The sequence below is a fragment of the Gopherus evgoodei genome, chromosome 1 (assembly GCF_007399415.2).
Source record: "Gopherus evgoodei ecotype Sinaloan lineage chromosome 1, rGopEvg1_v1.p, whole genome shotgun sequence".
Classification (NCBI taxonomy): Eukaryota; Metazoa; Chordata; order Testudines; family Testudinidae; genus Gopherus; species Gopherus evgoodei.
This window is the reverse complement of record NC_044322.1, coordinates 232,688,893-232,707,938: the sequence shown is the minus strand read 5'-3', so window position 1 is coordinate 232,707,938 and position 19,046 is coordinate 232,688,893. Positions and strand designations below refer to the sequence as shown.

The window sequence follows — 19,046 nt, the reverse complement described above, 5'->3', positions numbered from 1 at the left end:
AAAAACATATCTGTGAAGAGAAGGAAAGAAAAATGGGCTTCTGATTCACTTTTGATTCACTATTTGCACCCACAGGTAGGGTGACCAGATAGCAAGTGTGAAAAATTGGGACAGGGGGTGGGGGGTAATAGGTGCCTATAGAAGAATAAGCTTCAAATATTGGGACTGTCCCTATAAAATTGGGACATCTGGTCACCCAAGCCATAGACGACTATTCTTTTGAGGGTGGGGGGGAAGTGGTGGGGCTGAGTGCCCAGCCTATGTGCAGGCAACTGCCTGCTGCATGTGTGTGTCAGTTCCCACTCTCCGGTGCATACCGTGTGGGAGCTTGCTGGCTCTATCTCAGCCCAGTGAAGAGTGGAGGCAGGGGAGGGCTTGGAGGGCTAGCCCGCCCTACACTCTCCCTGCAGCAGCGGCACCTGTCCTGTGAGGCTGGGCCTGGCTTCCCTCTCTGACCCATGGACTCTTGCTGTTTTGAGGAGCCTCTCACGGAGTCATGTGATGCACACGCCCATGCATAGGTGGGGCCCTTACTCTATGAGTCCGTCCTGATCCTGCTGGACATGGGCTATTACTGGCCAAGCTGGGCTTACATGCAGTGGTGGGGGTGGCAAGACAGAGATAGATTGAGGGCGGAGGGACTAAACCCCTCTAGCCATAGCCACTCGGCACCTATGTTTGTGATGTTTCAGTGGGAAAATATGGAAAGACCCGCTGGAGAGGCAAAGTCCATTTTTCTGGATTCTAGATTAGCTGAGTTTAAATGACCCCAAATGCCGTGCCAATGTTTTGTTTGTGTCAGTGATTGCATTGTGAAAGCAGAACGGTATTGGGGGGAAAGTGGATAGAGTCCAAATCAGAGTCGCGAAGAAACAAAAAAAAAGTGCCTGAAGAGAGGACAACTCAGTCTCGTTTGCTGTAAAAAAACACAAGAAATGAACCAGTTTTTATTTATGATATTGCAAATATCCACAGTTGACAACCAAACACTTCACACATCAACACTCTTACATTGAAATGCATTGAACCTACAGTATTACAACATTCCAAGCAAAGCAAAATTAATACCTGAAAGAAAGTACCTTGTATAACATAAACCCTCTGAATTTCAGAATGCACTTTGTTGACCCATTAGATTTGCTATTTGAATGGAGAAAATCCACTTTTCTCACAGCAGTTCACAAGCTTTGGAATAAATAAGTCCCTCCACCCACCCATTAATAAAGATCCAAAAGCTAATGGCAGAATATAGGTGTCTACTGTAACTCATCCATAGGTTCTCCAGAAAAACAATACTGACCTACAGAAGGGTCCCTATGATAGTTGCAGAGAAGTTGTAGAAGAAAGCTCTATTTGTTCTATCCTGAAAATAATCGAAAGCATCTAGTGTCATTTTTCCTGGCTATCTTGCTGATGTGGCCCCATTTCCTCAATTGCTGCCAAAGGACTTGAATGAAATGATCTATACCTGAGAGAGGGAGCTCAGAGGGATTAGCTGTCTATTTATTAACAGGTGGAGGTTAAAACAATTAAATACCATGGATTCCTGATTTAGTTCTCCCTCAGCTGTGTAATCAGAAGTACATTTACGATACCTTGAAACAGTGCTGCTACCACCTCTTTAATGCCCAATTTATGTCAGTTCCAGAACACAGCACCTTGCGTCTCCTTATGAAAAAGTGCTACTTGGGGATTTGATTGTTGGTCTGTGTCATACACCCAGGCAGCCAATCAAAATCAATGGTCAGCAAATATGCCTCAAACAGCTTCATTACTGTATTATATTTAGTTCAGTCAGAGCACTGTATACTTAAATGGAACTAAACATATACTAAAGCTACAGTATACTGCTTAACTTCAAGTGGGTCTGCCTCCTTTCCCATACATTTAAAGACTGGGAATGTTTTGGGCCCATTTAATTATTTTATTTTTTGCTGCTCGGTATTATTATTAGGTATTACTACTGAAATGTCTCTGTAAAGAAAATTCTAAATTGTGTTTGACAGGAAAGTGCAATTCACAGGATAAAAGGGAAAAAAAAGATGTTGACTCCATGTTTCCTTGTTAAAATACCTCTCCATCAGAATGTTAACTATTGAATAAAAGAAGATTTTGAATAGTCTGTTCTCTATCCCATGCATGACAAACCTCAGCAACCAATCAGAGGCCTGTTGTCATTCTCAGCAGTAGTGCTAATAGCTGCAGGGCTGCTACTGCAGTACTAATATGAATTTGTGCACAGAGAGAGGAGGCAGCTTATGTATGCAATTGATTAGCTGCTTGTCATCAACTTTTGGTCTGTAGTAACACAAGGCACTAGTGCAAAATACCTCTGGCCAGGTCCTCTGCTGGTATAAACTCCACCGCAGTTCAGTGAGCTACAAGAATTCACACTAGCTGAGCATCTGGTCCTATATTACTTAGTATCAGGACATCCTAACTGCACCCACCATGGAGTGGAGCAGTAAGAAAATAAAACTCTTTCTTTCTGTACACTGTACCCTCATTTACAATATTGTGTAATTAAGAAACTTTAAAAATATATATAGATATCAAGCCACAAGATATCCCTGCATCTTGCCAGCAGATTTTTTTTATTAACTATAACATTCTGAGCTAATATTCACAATCATAACTGGCAGAGATGTTAGAAATTTGGTTGGGCTAAATTCTAACCTGCAGTCTCACGCCTTGACAAGCTCAAATCCTGACAAGCTATCAGAATTTTCCTCTAAAAGAGGTATCCCTTTTCCCCTATAAGAAAACAAGGCAACATCATGGTAACCTTGCGCATGACAGATGTACAGTCTTTTTTTTGTGCAGCTCCTGTCATACTGATCAGAAAATAAGGCTGCTTAGCACATCACTACAAAACAAGAAGGTACACAGTGTCGTCGGTCTGATTTTAAAAACACACAAACACACAGAAAACATAAGGTTGTGCAATTTTTTTTTCAAATCAGAGAAAATCACACACTTAAAAAAATAGATTTGTCTTAGTTATCACCAGAAGTAAGAAAACATACTATTTCCCAGCATGCCATCTCTATTGTAACAGGATTGCTGAGCATACAAACACACACACTCAGTTAACTCACAATATTTTCCATTTGGAGTCTCATCCTGACTCCATTGCGTAAAACTCCCATTGATTTTAGTAGGAGTAGGATTGGGCCCTTTGTTTCTGTGGTTCCAAAGTCAAAGACTAAAAAGAGAAATAATTTCTCTTGACTCTCACTTGCCTGGAGTTGAAAATATAGACTGCAACCGGGGGTGCTGGAACAATTTGTATAGTGGGGGTGCTAAGACCCACTGACTCAAACTGTAAACCCTGTATATGGTAGAAACCACGTCAAGCCAGGGGGTGCAGCAGCACCCTCTGTACTCCTAGTTTCAGCACCTATGCCTGCAACATGCTGAGAGCTCGTAGCTCAGCACATAAAGGAACAGGCATGATTCACTGCCTTTTCTCATTAAAATTGGGTATATTTTGGTAGCTTTAATGAACTGTTGTTTACATCTAAACATCACTGCTCCTATGGAAAAATAATTATCCTGTCTTGGTGTTGCATGTAATATCTGTGTGAGCATGTATAAACTGGATCCCATGTGTATAGCATACACAAATATGTATATACCGAGACAAAATCTACTGTACAAGACTTCGTATATTTAGATTTTAGGCAACAAGCAGTTCTCAATCATTGTGTAATTTCTAAAATGCCCAAATCACAGCGGTCTTTCCAAACTCGTTTGTGAAACACAGCAGCTTACTCAAGTCCATATGAACAAGAATAATGTAAAATGTATATTTTGTAGGTTTCTCTTTACATTTTACACACTGGCTGCCAAGAGCCATAAAACCCAATTATCCAAATTGGTGAGTGGAGTGGAGAAGGGAAATAGGAAGGAAGCGTGTGTGGTACGAAAACACCTAGAAATAATAATCCATGCAATGCCAAGAGGGATAAATGAGCTATTGCTATTAAACTTTTTCTCTTCTTGTACAAAAATCCTAAATAGTAATGGAAACACCATGATGCAGGCTTAAAAAACAAAAATAAAAAAAACAATGGGCTAAATTCATAAAAGGATTTAGGTACTTAACTGCCACTTTAGGTGCCCAAATCCCAGAATCAGGCAACAATAGGATTCACAAATCCCATCCCAGTCCCAGCTGCCACCAAATCCTGTAGGTGCCTAAACTCACTCAGCACCTACATTTCAGCAGGAAATATTCCCTAGGCACCTATGGCTCTTCCTCTGAGCATGCACACTGCAGCCACATGCCAGGCATCCAGATACTTAACCCCAGAGTGATGCATGAACCAAGGAAAGACAGGAGTTCCTCTGCCTAACTTTCCTGCAGGGGACAATCTGGTAAGTATCTTCAGAGCTTGCCTACTGGATTGGGCCCCTATACACAAGCATACACAAAATGGCTGGAGATGACCAAAGAGGAGGCCCTCCCTCCAATGTTTTAGCCCTGTGGTTAGGGTGCTTATACCTGGGATGTGGGAACCCCCAGTTCTAGTCCCACCTTCACTTATGGGGGGGAAGAGTTTTGAACTGGGACCTACTGCCTCTGAGTACCCAAACCACTGGGCTCAAAGTTATGTGGGTGGTTTTCCCCCGACCCCCCAAAATCTTGCTAAAGCAATGTAGACTAACCCCAAGAGAGGGTTTGCACATGAGAATCGGAAGCCAAATGAAGTACCTCCCTGCAGCCCAGACTTCAACACACATCTCACTGACAGGGGTGCAGCTTATCACCCCTTTCCCCCTAATTTTGGCATCTCCCAATGGCTAGCATGGGCAAGGAGCTGCCTAGCCTGCTGGCTTTTGTGAATCCAATTCTGAGGCACCTATCTCCCTCCATTCACTGTACAGGGAGCCTAGGCACTGAATTCAGGCTTTGTGAATCCTAGGAAGTTCCTAGGAACCTAAAAGTTAGGTGTGATGATGCTGAGCATCACCATGCCTACGTTTCTTTATGAATCTGGCCCAATGTCTCCATAGTAACCTGCATTACAAAACACTGTGCCAACAGGGCAAATATTGCTCTCATTTTCACACACGCATTGGTCTCAATGGAGTTGCACAGGTGAAAATGAAGGCTATATTTGCCCCAGCAGATATAGGGAATGATTTTAACATAAGATCCCTGATTTCATGGGTGCAAATTTGCAGACATACATTTACAACAGTCACATGTTAACACCATGATTTTTTAACACAGTCAAGTAGACAGACACATAGGACCAAATTCTCTGCCGATGTAAATGGGCAAAACTCCACTGAAGTAACTACAGCTGTGTCCATTTACAGCAGCGGAGAATTTGCCACATAAATACCACCATTTATGTCCACAAATAGTTGTGGGTACAAAAGTATAACCACAATTTTGCACCTTAAAAATTGTAGGCTGGGTTGGGAACTTTTTAAAAAAAATCAGATCTGTAGAGTTTAGCTGTTGAAGCTTATTGATTGGATAAGCCATCACTCTTAGAAATAGGGAACAAGCTATATATTAAAGATGTAAAATATACAAAATAGGAAACATCATATGGTCTTGGTCATATTTTGACATGTTCGAACATAGCAGTACATTTGTACAGCTGTTTAATCTTATGTTCACTGCTTTCTCATATGCAGTATTCTTTTAAACGCACGTGGTTAAAGTTGCTACTATTAGCCAATTCCCATAACATTTCCAAATTTGCTTACCAACACCTTTAAGGCCAGTGACCCTTAGCAAAGGGGCTTCCAGTTTAACCTCATTCCAATGTGAGTTTTGTTGTGGTTATAAGACTTTCCATCAGTTCTTTCATGAATATATCAATCCATGTGATGCCCTCAAGCATTTGTAGCCTGCACACACAATTTCTGAATGTCAAATAAACTTGGCAGCTCTTTATAACATCTCTAGTGCAGATCAATCCTGTGTTTCATTTCAGAAAGCCAAATTCTTTGCAGCAGCTTGAGTGTTAGTTTTGACTTGCTTCTTAGCTGAGTAGTAATCTGTAGAATAGCAAACAAACAGAATTAGAAACTGCTGAAGTGGTGAATGATGTTTTAAAGAAATGTCAGGTAGGTTTCTCTAAGGCCCACAAGGGAACAAAACTAATACCTTTAGTATGTTCCATATAAAGCTATGTAATACCAAACAAACAAAGGAAATGTGCTGGCTTTTATTCAGCACAGATCAAAGGACTTTGGACTCTCTTATATAAGCTGAGCAATGTGACATTTTACTCTCTGACTTTTAGATCCAGTACAGTGGTGTTTTCTGGTCAGAAATAGTTCTTTTTCAGTGTTCTTTTGCCACCTTAAAAAAGATCTGCAGTTTAGAATAACATCAGAAGAATTATAATTATGCTGAACTTTACCAATAACATTCTACTTATTACATCAAATAAGAACTCTAGGAAGACTGCATATAACCTTGCAATAACACTGAATTATTATTCATTCTGTACTCAGAGAGTAAGGGCTGTAATTATGGGGAAAATACTCTGTATTCTTCATCCATAGCAAAGTGATTTAATTCCTGCTTCAAGTGCAAAACTCAACCTAACAACAGAACCATGACCTGCTTTCCATAATTTATGGAAACACTAAGTAGTGATTTTTTTTCTAACACAGAAACAAAGACATTTTTTAGGTAGTTAACAGGACAAATTCAGCTGAAATTAAACTGAAAGTTTACTCACATTTACAGGTAGGGATCCACATTGTCAGCTGGTGTAAACTGGCTCCATTGGCTTTAACAGAGCTATTCCAATTTAAACCAGCTGAGGATTTGGCCCTCATGATGTTTTAACTTCCCTTTCTCACATAACCAAAATGGCAATGTATGCAGCAAATATTCATGGAGTCCTAGCAGCTTACAGTTGTATTCATTTCTACAGAGAATACTACTGGCAGAGGACACTCTCTGGAATTCTATAGGTTTTCACAGCCAAGTTCTGCAAAGACAATCCTGCATCCAATTTCATTAAGTTCTGTTGGTAGATTTATGATGAGGATAATATGTATAGAGGTGACCCAAGTTAATACCACATATTGTTGGGAGTCTGAGCAGCTAATTCATGAGGGAAAAAAGGCCTACAAATGTCACTTTAAGTTCTTGGTGGGGAGTAAGGGGAGAGGAGTAACAATAATAAGTGGGATATCTGAGCTCTCACAAAGTATAATCCTCACAACTGTTAATTCTTCTAGTCATGAGACTTTATATATATACTGTCCTCCAGTTTGTACTGGGGAGGAGAGATATATTGTGAATTATACTTGGTGGGTCAAATTCATAAGTGACTTCATTGGCGTTATCCTCACTTTCATCAATGGTGAATTTTAGCAAGAGTAACATTTTCAAAGGCATCTATGTAATTTAGGAGCCCAAGTTCCATTTTCAAAAGGGACTTGTGCATGTAGGAGCCAAAGTCTTGATGGAAGTCAGTGGAACTAAGGCTTCTTAGGACCAGATCCTCAAATGAATTTAAGTGCACAACTTACATTGATTTCAATGGAAGTTAGGGACCTAATGCCTTTGAAGATCTGAGCTCTAAGTGCCTAAGGGTATGTCTATATTAGAAATGCTACAGCGGCACAGTTGCACTGCTGTAGTGAAGGGGTTCTTCCACTGCTGTAATAAATTCACCTCCCTGGAGGCAGTAGCTAGGTTGATGGAAGAACTCTTCATTAATCTCGTGGTGATGACACCGGGGCTTAGGTTGGCTTAAATTCATCTTTTTCACACCCAAGTGATGTAGCTAGCTCAACCTAACTTTGTAGTGTAGACCAGTCACTTTTGAAAATTTTACCCAGTACCTTGAAACCACTAATCCAGTAGATGGATCTAACCTCACTCCCTGTGTAGACACAGCTGAGTCAGCAGAAAAGCTTTTCCATCAACCTAGTTACTGCCACTCAAGGGAGGTGGCTTAAATCTTTCCATCACTATAGAAAGCATCTACACTATGGCACTCCTGGGGCATAACTGCAGCGCTGCTGTAGCACCCGTAGTGTAGACATGACCAAAGTCAAGTCCACAGTGCTCTGAAAACAAAAGGATGAGAGCTGGCATGTGAAAGTGGGAGGCTGATACTGCATGGAAAATGTCTTTCCTTCCCTTGGCTCCTTCTCTAGCTCTGGCCACTGATGCATCTTGAAATCTGGCTTACAAAAAAAGACAGCTCACTTCAGTTCCTGGAAAAGGCCAGAATAAAGCCTAGCTGTACTGTAAATCTGCAGCTGTGAAGCCCTCTCATGGAATCAGAACAGAGGCTGGATCTCATGGTATGCTTGTGTTGAATGAGCTGGGAATATGGCAAAACCGCATTTTTACTGGTTAATTAACTTTCCCTGCCCAAGGAGTCAGATACAGTGAGAAGGCTTCAGCTCCCCCCATTCTGGTGGCTCCAGTGTCCACAGAACCCATGTTGCTTTTGAAGACTTTGATATTTATTTAACCAGACCACTGCTGTCTTTTATAGTGTAAATTAAATGTACCATTGCATGACTTTAATGCAAAGCATTACTGAGTTCTGCTTGACTAAATGAGAGAGCAGATACCTGTGTTCAAAACCCCTCTAAAGTTTAGTACACACTCTCTGGGATGACAGAGGTTGGGAGTGTGGCACAGAGAATAGTTTTGGCCCCTGGGGGTAGGCATCACTCTAGATGACTAATCCAGCTGTCACACTGATTAGTTGCATCTTGTTCCAGAGGGAGCAGAGTACAGATCTTCAGATCTTGATGGGAGATCTGAGGTACTTTTGAGGTACTGTGGAGGCGGTGATATGGAGGATAAATGGGTGTTTATGAGAGAAATAGAGAGAGAGAGAAATGGAACAAGCTCAAAGCCCCACCAAAATAGGCAGAATATAATGATAGATCAGTTTCATTGCATCCAGAATTCTTGGGGGACCAATTTCTAAACAACAAGTTTTCCCTTGTCAAAACAAATATGGGAAAGTGTTAAGCTGTGCAACTTGCTGTTTTGGTTTCCACATCCCCTGTTGAAATGTCTACCAGGGCAAACAGAATGGAAGAAAATATCCCTTGGAAATATTTGCATAATTTGCTCTTACACTGCTAGACAGAGATTTGCAACTGAATAGTGATACCCTCCAACGCACTGAAGTCTGAATAATGCCCATGTACTCCTACAGTTATATTATACTATTAATTAGTTAATGCCTGAAAAGTGCTTTGGAGATGAAAAGTGCATTAAGTATCTCTGTCCTGTACTCTAGTGTAGGATTGTCCTCTCATCACTAAGATGTAGTCCATTTTGAACCTCTCTAATGATGGTGACTCATAGATTCCAAGGCCAGAATGGACCACTGTAATCATCTACTCTGACTATTAAACTTTCCCCAAATAATCCATAGAGCATATTTTTTTTAGAAAAAACTTCCAACCTTGATTTAAAAATTGCAAATGATGGAGACTACACCACGGCCCTTGGTAAGTAGTTCCAATGGTTAATTAATCTCAGTCAAAAAATTTACACCTTATTTCCAATCTGAATTTGTGTAGCTTCAACATCCAGCTATTGGATCATGTTAGATTTGTATGTGCTAGATTGAAGATCCCGTTATCAGAATTTGTTCCCCAAGTAGGTACTTATAGACTGTAATCAAATCATCCCTTAACCTTCTCTTTGTTAAGCTAAATAGGTTTTTTCCTGAAGTCTATCACTACAAAGCATGTTTTCTAATACTTTAATCAACCTTATGGCTGTTCTCTGAACCCTCTTCAATTTATTAACATCCTTTTTGAATTGTGGACACAAATGGATGCAGTATTCCAGCAATGGTCACACCAGTGCCAAATAGAGAGTAAAATAACCTCTCTATTGCTACTCGAGATTCACCCATTTATAGATCCAAGCATCACATTAGCCCTGCTGTCACGTTCAGTTAAATATTTACCATGACCCTAAATCTTTTTCAGAGTCACTGTTTCCCGGGATACAGTTCCCCACCCTGTAAATATGGCCTATATTCTTTGTTCCTAGACATACACATTTACATTTGGCTGTATTAAAACACATATTGTTTGCTTGCACTCAGCTTATGCCATAGCCTCTTCTGGCAAATTAGTCTATTGTCTGATCTGCATCACTATTCAAAAGAAGTTTCCTAATGTCTTAGTTTAATTATCCTTTTTGACAATTTCAGGCTGGTACTTCTCATTAGGCTCCCCCTCTCCATATAGGCTAGAAAGAATCTTGTTGTTCAGGCGTCCAGGACAACCAAAATCCCTGTGTGGATAAATGAAATATAATCAGGATAAGATATTCAAAATTGCTCAGCACTCACAATTAGGGCAGATTTTTAAAAGATCTCAGCTGCCATTTATCTATAAAAATAAGTGGTGAGATTTTCAGCATGCTGTGTAGCATGCTGGGTGCTGAGCACTTTTTAACAACCTGGCGATAAGTGTCACACTAGAAGTGACTGGGTGCTGAGTAGTTTTGAAAATTTTGCCCTGGTGTCGGTGCCAAAGGGTATGTCTACACTGCGGCTGGGAGGTGCGATTCTCAGCGCAGGCAGAAAGATTTGCGCTAGATCTGCTCAAGTTAACATGCTGAAAATGGTAGTGTTGACGTTGTGGCATGGCTGGTGGCTTGGGTTAGCTGCCCAAGCTCAGACACAGTGAGTTGAGTGGTCTTGGACTTGAGTGGGTAACCCAAGCCACTGCCATGCAAAAACGTCCACATTGCTATTTAGCTGTCTAGCTTGATCCCAGTGTAGAAACATACCCTAAATGTGATCTGAGCTCCTTTGAAAATCTGTGTCTAGCTACGGGTGCTCAGCACTTCAAAAGCTGGCCCTTTCTGCCTTCCTGCCTGGTTTAAGACTGGTCTGCTCTTACAATTCCTGGATGCATTCATTCAGTATCCTATCCAAACTGAAGTTAGCATGAAAACTGGCAACCTTCTCTGGTTCCTGTTCCTCCTCCCCTGGTTCTGCTTGGCCCACTATGTCTCAGACAGCACTTTGGGAAGAGCACACATGGCTAACTATGCAGATCTGTGAAAAGAATTGGGGAAAGTCATACTGTCTTGCTGGCCAATCCAACCTGAGATCCAGGCAGCCCTTGGACAAGTCATTTTAACTATTCTTCATCGCCCCCTTCCCTTTAGTTGCCTAGTCTCTCCCACCTATTCTAAGGCTACGTCTGCTGTGTCATTCTAGCACCACAGTGTAGATGCTTCCTTCACAGATAGAAGAGGGGTTTTCCATCAGTGTAGTTAATCCACCTTTCCGAGAGATGGTAGTTCGGTTGATGGAACAATTGATCTGACTATGTCTACTCCGGGCTTAACTTTGGTGTTCAGGATGCAAAAGTTTACACAGCCCTGAGCACTCTAGCTAAGTCAATCTAATTTTTTAATGTAGACCAGGCCTAAGTTTGACAGAGCAACCATACCCTTATTTGGCTTGATTTTCATACTTCTGAGCATTCACAAATCCCACAGATGCCCATGGGAGCTGCAGGTGCACAGCCCTTTTGAAAATCATCTTAATTGTCTCATATGTAAACTGCACATGATAAGATCGCTTAATATGTCTGCATCGGGAATGTCATCTGATTTATTTGAAGTGTTTTTTGTATAAGACAAGGCTAGTTACAGGCCTATCAGGATTAAATTCCTGTGAAGCTTTCAGAGCTAGTTCTGACCCACTGAATAGCATAGAGTACAAATCTCACACACCTGTCAAGGATGTCTGTCTTCGTTTCTTCCCTGCTTGGCTCTTCTTGCCTGACATTTTCTTGGCAACTTTGGGGTTCTCAGTCAGCGTCACTGTGGCAAAGTGGTGAGTCTTGACCTCCTTGACTATGCCCTGGTTCAAGGGCTTCAATGGCTTGCGAGCCTCACTCACCACACAACTGTGGTAAAAGGCCGGGACATCGTGGCTCTGTAGTTCTTCCCACTGCAGGAGCCCCTCAGCTGGCACGTCTCGCAAGAAGTCAAAGTTCCACTTCTGCTGGGCTCCCTCCATGCTGCTGTGCAGCATGTGCTGGAAGTCCTGCTGCAGCTGCTCATGGTCCACAGGGCCGAAGAGGTTCCTTCGTACACGGTTTGCCTTCACTGGTCTCCACTCCATTTGCTCTCCAATCCACCGCTCACCAACGAGTGTACAGAGCAAAGATTCCCTGCCAGAGATAGAAAGATCATCAGACACATCAGGCATCACACGCTCTATGGGGGGTGTAGCAAGTATTAGGCTATTTTTGATCCTCTTACAGGAAATGTTGGGAAACTGTTTGGGAAAACGTCTGCCAATCTCCAGTCTTCATGGAAAACTCTCATTGACTTCAGTGGACTATGTTGACTGGAGCCTCAGCCAATGCTGTATTTGCTGTGGAGGGGGAGGAGGGCTTCTCCCTCTCTTTTTTGTGGAGGGCTTCATGTAGAGCTAGTGAGGGGGTTGGCTTGTTCATCATGGAGACTGACGCTTTGTCTTCATTGCTAAAAAAGCTGCATTTTTTACTTCAGGGTAACTAACAACTGTGAGCTACCCTGAGGTAAAGATGGTGAAAACCAGGCGTTTTAGTTTTAAACTCACCAAGGTTGGCCCTATATCCCTCCCTGGGGTTGACCTCTCCAGTTTACTGCATGGTAAAACTAAAGTGTCTTGTTTTCACTGTGTTTCTACTTCAGTATAGTTCAAGTGTGAGGTAAAAGCACAGCTTTACTAGCAGTAAACACAATGTCCCTGAGGAACAATGGAAAGTTGACCCCAAGCTTTTAGGGGCAGGGACTGTCTTTTTGTTCTGTGTTTGTACACCTAACACAATGGGATCCTGGCCCATGACTGGGGCTGCTAGGTAATAGTAATAATAATACATAACAACAGAGTGGGTAACAATACAGAGGAAGAACAGGAGACACACTGGAGAGGATGGGATAAAAACATCCCAATATAAGTAGAGGGGATAAAAAAAAGAAAGCTTAGGATGGGGAGAAGTGACAAAGCCAGTGATTTTATTTTAATGGGGATACTGTTCTGATTCACTCTCTGTGTTAGTCAAACTGTTAGCTGAAAGAAACTCAGAAATATAACCCTTTTCCTGAAATTTTTTGTTCTCCCGTCTAGAATAAAGTGGGGAGAGGGAAAGGCTGTGTTCCATCTACATATAAAAATAAAAGCAAAACACCGTCTTTGTCTCTCTAAGGGCAAATCCTATCTCAGTGTTGGTGAGTGCAGAGGGCTCGCCACACAGCAGTTCCTAATGTGCGGGAGAGGAGGGATGTGATTTGTGGACGCTGCTCAGGGGCATGCATCCCCTGCATTATGGTCATCTACTCTGACCTCTTGCATTACACAGGGCATAGAACCTCACCCAGTAATTCCTGTATCAAATCCATAACTTCTGGTTGAGCCTAGAGCGTACCTTTTAGAAAGATATCCAATTTTTTTCTCGACATGAATCATTGTTCTGCCATGGAGATGGAGGCAAAGGGAGCACAGAGGCTAATGCGGCCTTAGGAATGCATTAGTGTCCAGCCACAGAGTGGATCTAGCTGCTGCCGCTCTGAAATCTGGAGGATATACAGAATAGGACACTGAGAGAGGGTAAGTGATTTGTCCAAAGCTGGGCACCCAATCAGTGCAGAGCCAGAGGACAAAGTAATTCCAGACTCCCACTTTCTCAGTCCACTACTAGCCCCTGGTGCTTCTGTATGTGAAAATATCTAGTACAGAAACAAAATATTATTGTCTCTAAAAATTATGGTTTTCATTTATTTTTTCTTTTGTGAGCTATCACTGAGCCCTCAGTGCCCGTAAAGGAGAAGCAGCTGCAAATACAGCAACAAAAATAAACCTCTGGGTGGTGTCCAAAATCTCAAAAGGCAATTTCACTTTTCCCAGCAGTGCTGGTTGTCACTATAGTTAATAATCATCACACTGCTGCTCTGTCCCTTTTCTGTCTGGTGCCAAACTTCCAGCCATTTAAACTAAGTTTACTCAAAGGTGATCCATCAACGTTAGGAAAGGACAGGTAGTGAGTGCACTGCAGGAAATAATCTTTTGCATTCGAAACTTTTCTCATCTGAACTGTAAGTTGGCTTTGGGCTATATTTCGCAAAGACAAAATATGGCATTTCTCAAACATTTTTGACCTTTGGTAACAGCATTTTTGAATCTCTTAAATAACATTAATTAGAGAAGACTCTGTCTCGCCCATGTCTATGATTAGAGGAACACAGGAGTATCTATACCACATGGGAGCAGTGGTCTTGTCAGCCCAATATCCTATCTCTGAGCTGTAATTTCAAGTTGGATAGATGTATGTGTGCTAGCTTTGATGGAGCTAGCATGCTAAAAATAACAGTGTAGCCATGGTGGTATGGGCGACAAGAGGGTCTAGCTGCCTGAATGCATACTTAGGATCTTGAACAAGATTGTAATTGGAGCGGCTGCAGTGTAGACATAGCACGAGCCCTGGGAGCCTGCGCCTGCAGACCCATGCTGTGAGACTTGCTGCTGTGGGCTGTGTAGAGTTACCCAGAGCAGCCGACACCAGCTGTTTCAGAAGAAGTGGGTAATTCTAGAATAACCTTTCCCTAGGGAAAGTTTCTTCCTACTGTCTTCATTCATACCTTGAATCAAGAGGGGTCATACCTTTGCCAAACTTGTGGCATATTTGATTGCTGTAGATGTTTTCATTGTTCATAAATATGTAGAGTGGAATCCTGGCCCTGCTGAAGTCAATGGGAACTTTATCATTGATTTGAATAGAACTAAGATTTCACCCCTAACGTTTCTCTAGAAACCTGCTAAGCCTTGGAAGTCACAGGTACGTTGTGGCAATGAGTTCAACATGTTAATTCTGCATGTAAAACTCTGTGTGTTACAAACCTGCAAAACCAAAATAATCTGAAATACCTTCTACATACAACATATTTAGCACCTTGATCTTTGTGGTCAGTACGCTTCAGTCTCTCGTGACCACTGATTTTTGTGAGTTGCAGTAACAACCGGTGGACCTGTCCTCTCATCACTGGAAGTTTTTCAATCAAATATGGATGTTTGTCTAAAAGTTATGTTCAAGTTCAGACAGGAATTAATTCGGGGAAGTCCAATTGCCATGTTATACTGAATGTTGGACTAGATAAACACAGTGGTCCCTTCAGATCTTAAAAATCTGTGAATCTACCCTCATTCATGCATTGTCTTTACTCACACAAGTAGCTCCGTTGATGTCAGCCTGACTAAGTAAGGGTTGAAGAACAGGGCTCTGCATTAGTGGTGGCCATTTCTAACTTCCCTCTGGTTATATGTCAACGAGAATGGGTCAACATTGAATTCATATTTCCATTAACATTCTTTTTTTGCCTCAAAATTTTGATGGAACATTTTGTCAAAATTTTGAATTTCAAAATAGTTCAACCAGCTCTTATCAATGGTCAAAACATTGAAATAATTTTTGGGGGGGAAAAACGTTTGGATGGAATATTAAATTCTCATCGTTACAGAGAACTGTTCCCTCAGTATAATAATAGTGTGTGTGGGGGTTTCATTTAAAATACTAGTTGGAAAGTCCAATTTTTTCAGATACGCAACATGCCTATTAGGTAATGTAGTCTACTGCACAGAACACTGAATTGGACCTCAAGAGTCTTGGGTTCTATTCCTGACTTTGCTGTGTCTCAGCTTCCCCATCTGTAAAATGGGATAAATATACTAACCTCCTTTGAAAAGGGCTTTGAGAACTGATGATGAAAAGTGCTCTATAAGAGGTATCATAAATCATTATTGTGGGTGGGTGGCTGCCTCTTTTTACCTTTTCCAGAGGAATATAAAGGCATAACCACCTTCACTAATTTCAAATTACTCTGACCTCTTCTCCTTTCTCCCTAGTTTTTGCCTAGTGCCTGCTATGCTTTCTCAGCAAAGGCATATGCACCACAGTCCGTCCTTGAATGGCTCACCCCTTGCACAGATTCAGGACAGCAGGGAGGGGGCTGGGTGTGTGAGTTATTTTACATATCCTCAGACACTAGGTAAGGGAACGGCTGACTTCTCCAAGAACAGCTGAACGGATCTCCCGCAGCCGCCAGTGCTGGGGAACGAACGAGTCACGTATTCCGGGTGTTTCCAGCTCCAATGGCTCTGCTGTTCACACGGTTCCCATCAACAGGGGCATCAAGTTCCCCAAGTACCCCTTGAGCTGCGGCCCCCTGGAATCCTTTACTTCTGTGTCAAAGGAATGAGACACTGTCCCCGATCCTTGCCTACACTTTCTCAGGGAAGACCACTTGACATGATCCTGCGCGGCTGCAGAATGTAGGGGAAATCTTTGGGAAATCTTAGGCAAACTTTAGGGGAAACCTACAACCTACATCCTTCCTACTAGTCTGCCCCCTTAGAAGGAAGAGAATCATAGGAATGGATCTGGATTTTTGTAGCACCCTCTTTCAGCTCATCTGCCCAACCAGGGGAAAGTCCGTAGCTAGAGGGAACCAAATGTAATATCCTGTTGGACTTTTGGCTCCTTGCACACAGACAAATACAAATACAAATATGCACCTGACTGCACACAAATATATTCTATATTTGCTCTGGGAAGTCAAAAAGGCAATTAACATTCCTGCCTTTGTTAAGCTAACAAGCCATATCTTTCTCTCCCATCTACAGACTTTACATGGGGCGATTAAGGAGAAGACAAATGATAAGGACAAATATAAATGATAAAGAGTCTGGTCAGCAACTTTGCAAAGACTCCCCCTCCCCCCACCCCGCGAGTTAGCACTGGGGAATAGGAGCGCCCTGGGTGTACTGGTATTTCGCCAGACCCTTCGATACACCTGCGATTCGGAGTGAAAAATAAAACCAATTCTCCACCAAATGCTACCGGGGAGGATGCAATGCGACTGTAACTAGTTACGCTCGCTACCACTGCTACGATTATTGTCGGGGCTACACTTCTACATTCTGTGAAGTAATTGTAAAAGAAAAACAACAACACAGCCAAAAAAACCCAGCCTCGCCCTCCCCAAAACAAATAAAACACTTACTAAATTATAACCACAATCGGAACAATAAACTCCGAGGTTGCTTCTCCCCCACCAACCGTGTTTGCTTTGCTGCATGCTCGCTGGGAATGCCCCGCACACCTGAATGAGAGCCCTGACGCGGGATTCTCAAACAGTCTGGGATCCGTGTCGAAACGCGCCACTTTTGCCCGGGAGGCTGCAGTGGGGGCGGGGGGCGGTATTCCCAGGACATCAAGCCTAGAACATCATCGGGCGAGCCCGATTTGTAAACAAATCGCAAATGTACTTTGATTCTTTCCGTTAGACTTCAGTTACCCCCCGCAAACATAAATCAGCCTGGGCACATTGAGAGGTAACGAATATTTACACGGGAAAGACACTCCTAGTAGCAAAGGAGGGCGGGAGGGAACGGGACCGGTGGCAAGAGGGCATAATAATAATCAATTAATTAGTGGGACAGATCCTGATCTCAGTTACTCCAGGATCATTCCGCGGGGGAATTCCACTCTAGTCCGTGGCGATCCTCTGGAGTGACACCTCGCACGAGCGATCAGCACGTGGTCCCGTATTAAGTCTAGATGCAAAGCAATCCGTCCGATCTCGTTCTGGGCAGCGCTGGTACATACTTATTCACCCCACTTTACTGCTCCCACAGCGGGGCGGAAGGGTCAGACCCGGGAGAGGACTGCCTGCTGACGAGGGGTTAGTTTGGGGTTTTGATTTAGGTGTGTTTGTGTTTCTTTAAGGGACAAAAACTGAAAAGAGGATAGGATTTTCCCCTGGGAAGATTCAAATTCTCCACGTGAGGCCAGATTTGAGCGCCCATTTCCCTCCACCTCCTCCTCCACCCTATGGTTGCCTTAGACTTCACTCCAGCGACATCTCCAGTCCCAGGCAGTGTAACAGACCGCCCATCCCTTCATAGTCCCAGCCACCAGCACACGTACGCACGCCGGAAAGGCTTTAAACAGCGTAAGATGGAGGGGAGAGAAAATCAGGTCAATCATGAACAGAAACCAGATGCTCCAAGTGTCATTCAACAAGTGAAACTAGGGTCTGTATGTGCGTCTCCCAAGTTTAGTTAAGCAGGGTCCTTTCCCCAGTCCTGGGAACTGGAATTTGGACTCAGGCTGAGACTGAAATAATCAGAGGATGCAGTCAGTGCTGTATGTGGAATTATTATTAGCAGCAGCAGAAATTATTAATCTACTCAACAAGTGAACCCTGGGGCTATAAGCACGGTAACAGCAGTTCTTTGGTTATTAGCTTCTATAAACCTTTTGCGTTAGTCAATTTCAAAGAGAAGATCACTCACATGTAGGGGCTCTCGCTGCTTGTCACGTTTGCCTCTCCCACAAGGGGATTGCTCGCTTTTCCCGCACGGATCTGGGGCGCAGCTGCCCCGATGTGGAGAAAGATGGCACTTGTCACTTCCAGACTTCACAGAAGAGTCTTGTTGACATCCAGATATTTGGTTTCCCCTCCCTCACAACCTATCAAAGGCTCCCCAGCAGCAGGGAATGACTGAGAGGCGATTTATCCTGCTGCTGTGTGCTGATGGCTGCAGAATGGACAGATTCCGTCGTGTACTGCTGCTCTCTTCTTCATAGTGTTTCCCCCCTCCCCCAGCCCGGCCGCCCTGCCTCATGTGCAGTTTGTAAAGCTGTTGCTCTTCGGCTGATTAACTTTCACATTCCGGGCTGCTTTCCAGTCGCTCGCTGCACTGGCACGTGGCTCTGCAACGTGACTGCTTCCCCCCAAGAGCTGGTGGTTGCCAAATAGGCCAAATCTAAGCCAAACACTTGCAGTCAGCGAGGACACTGCTGCGGAGGGAAAAGAGGAGGAGGAGGAGGCGGAACATCAATCCAGGAGATGGAGAAAAAATTAATCCCAGAGAGTGACTCAGGATGGGACAGTTTTTCGCTGGGATGTTTTTGATGCCAACTACCTTTTGCGAAACACCATCAAGTTGAAATCGAGTCAGTTACAATTAAATAAATTGTTTCAGCCACCAATCCTGCCGTTC

General features: G+C 42.9%; 1 protein-coding gene across 1 annotated transcript; it reads right to left on the bottom strand.

The window, feature by feature from the left end:
- Positions 1–918: 918 nt before the first annotated feature.
- Positions 919–18,453, bottom strand: LOC115637708 (cyclin-dependent kinase inhibitor 1-like). Its single transcript, XM_030539213.1, has 3 exons — positions 18,336–18,453; positions 11,729–12,171; positions 919–6,021 (listed from the first exon to the last, which is right to left on the bottom strand). Coding segments are annotated over exons 1-3 (513 nt in total). The 5' UTR covers positions 18,338–18,453; the 3' UTR covers positions 919–5,953.
- Between the last annotated feature and the right edge of the window lie 593 nt (positions 18,454–19,046).

Bases quoted from the DNA above. Each gene is read 5' to 3' on its own strand.
- LOC115637708 (XM_030539213.1), bottom strand. The intron at 6,022-11,728 runs GTGTGTGAGATT...GCTATTCTACAG, and splicing joins AAGACAGACATCCTTGACAG to ATTACTACTCAGCTAAGAAG.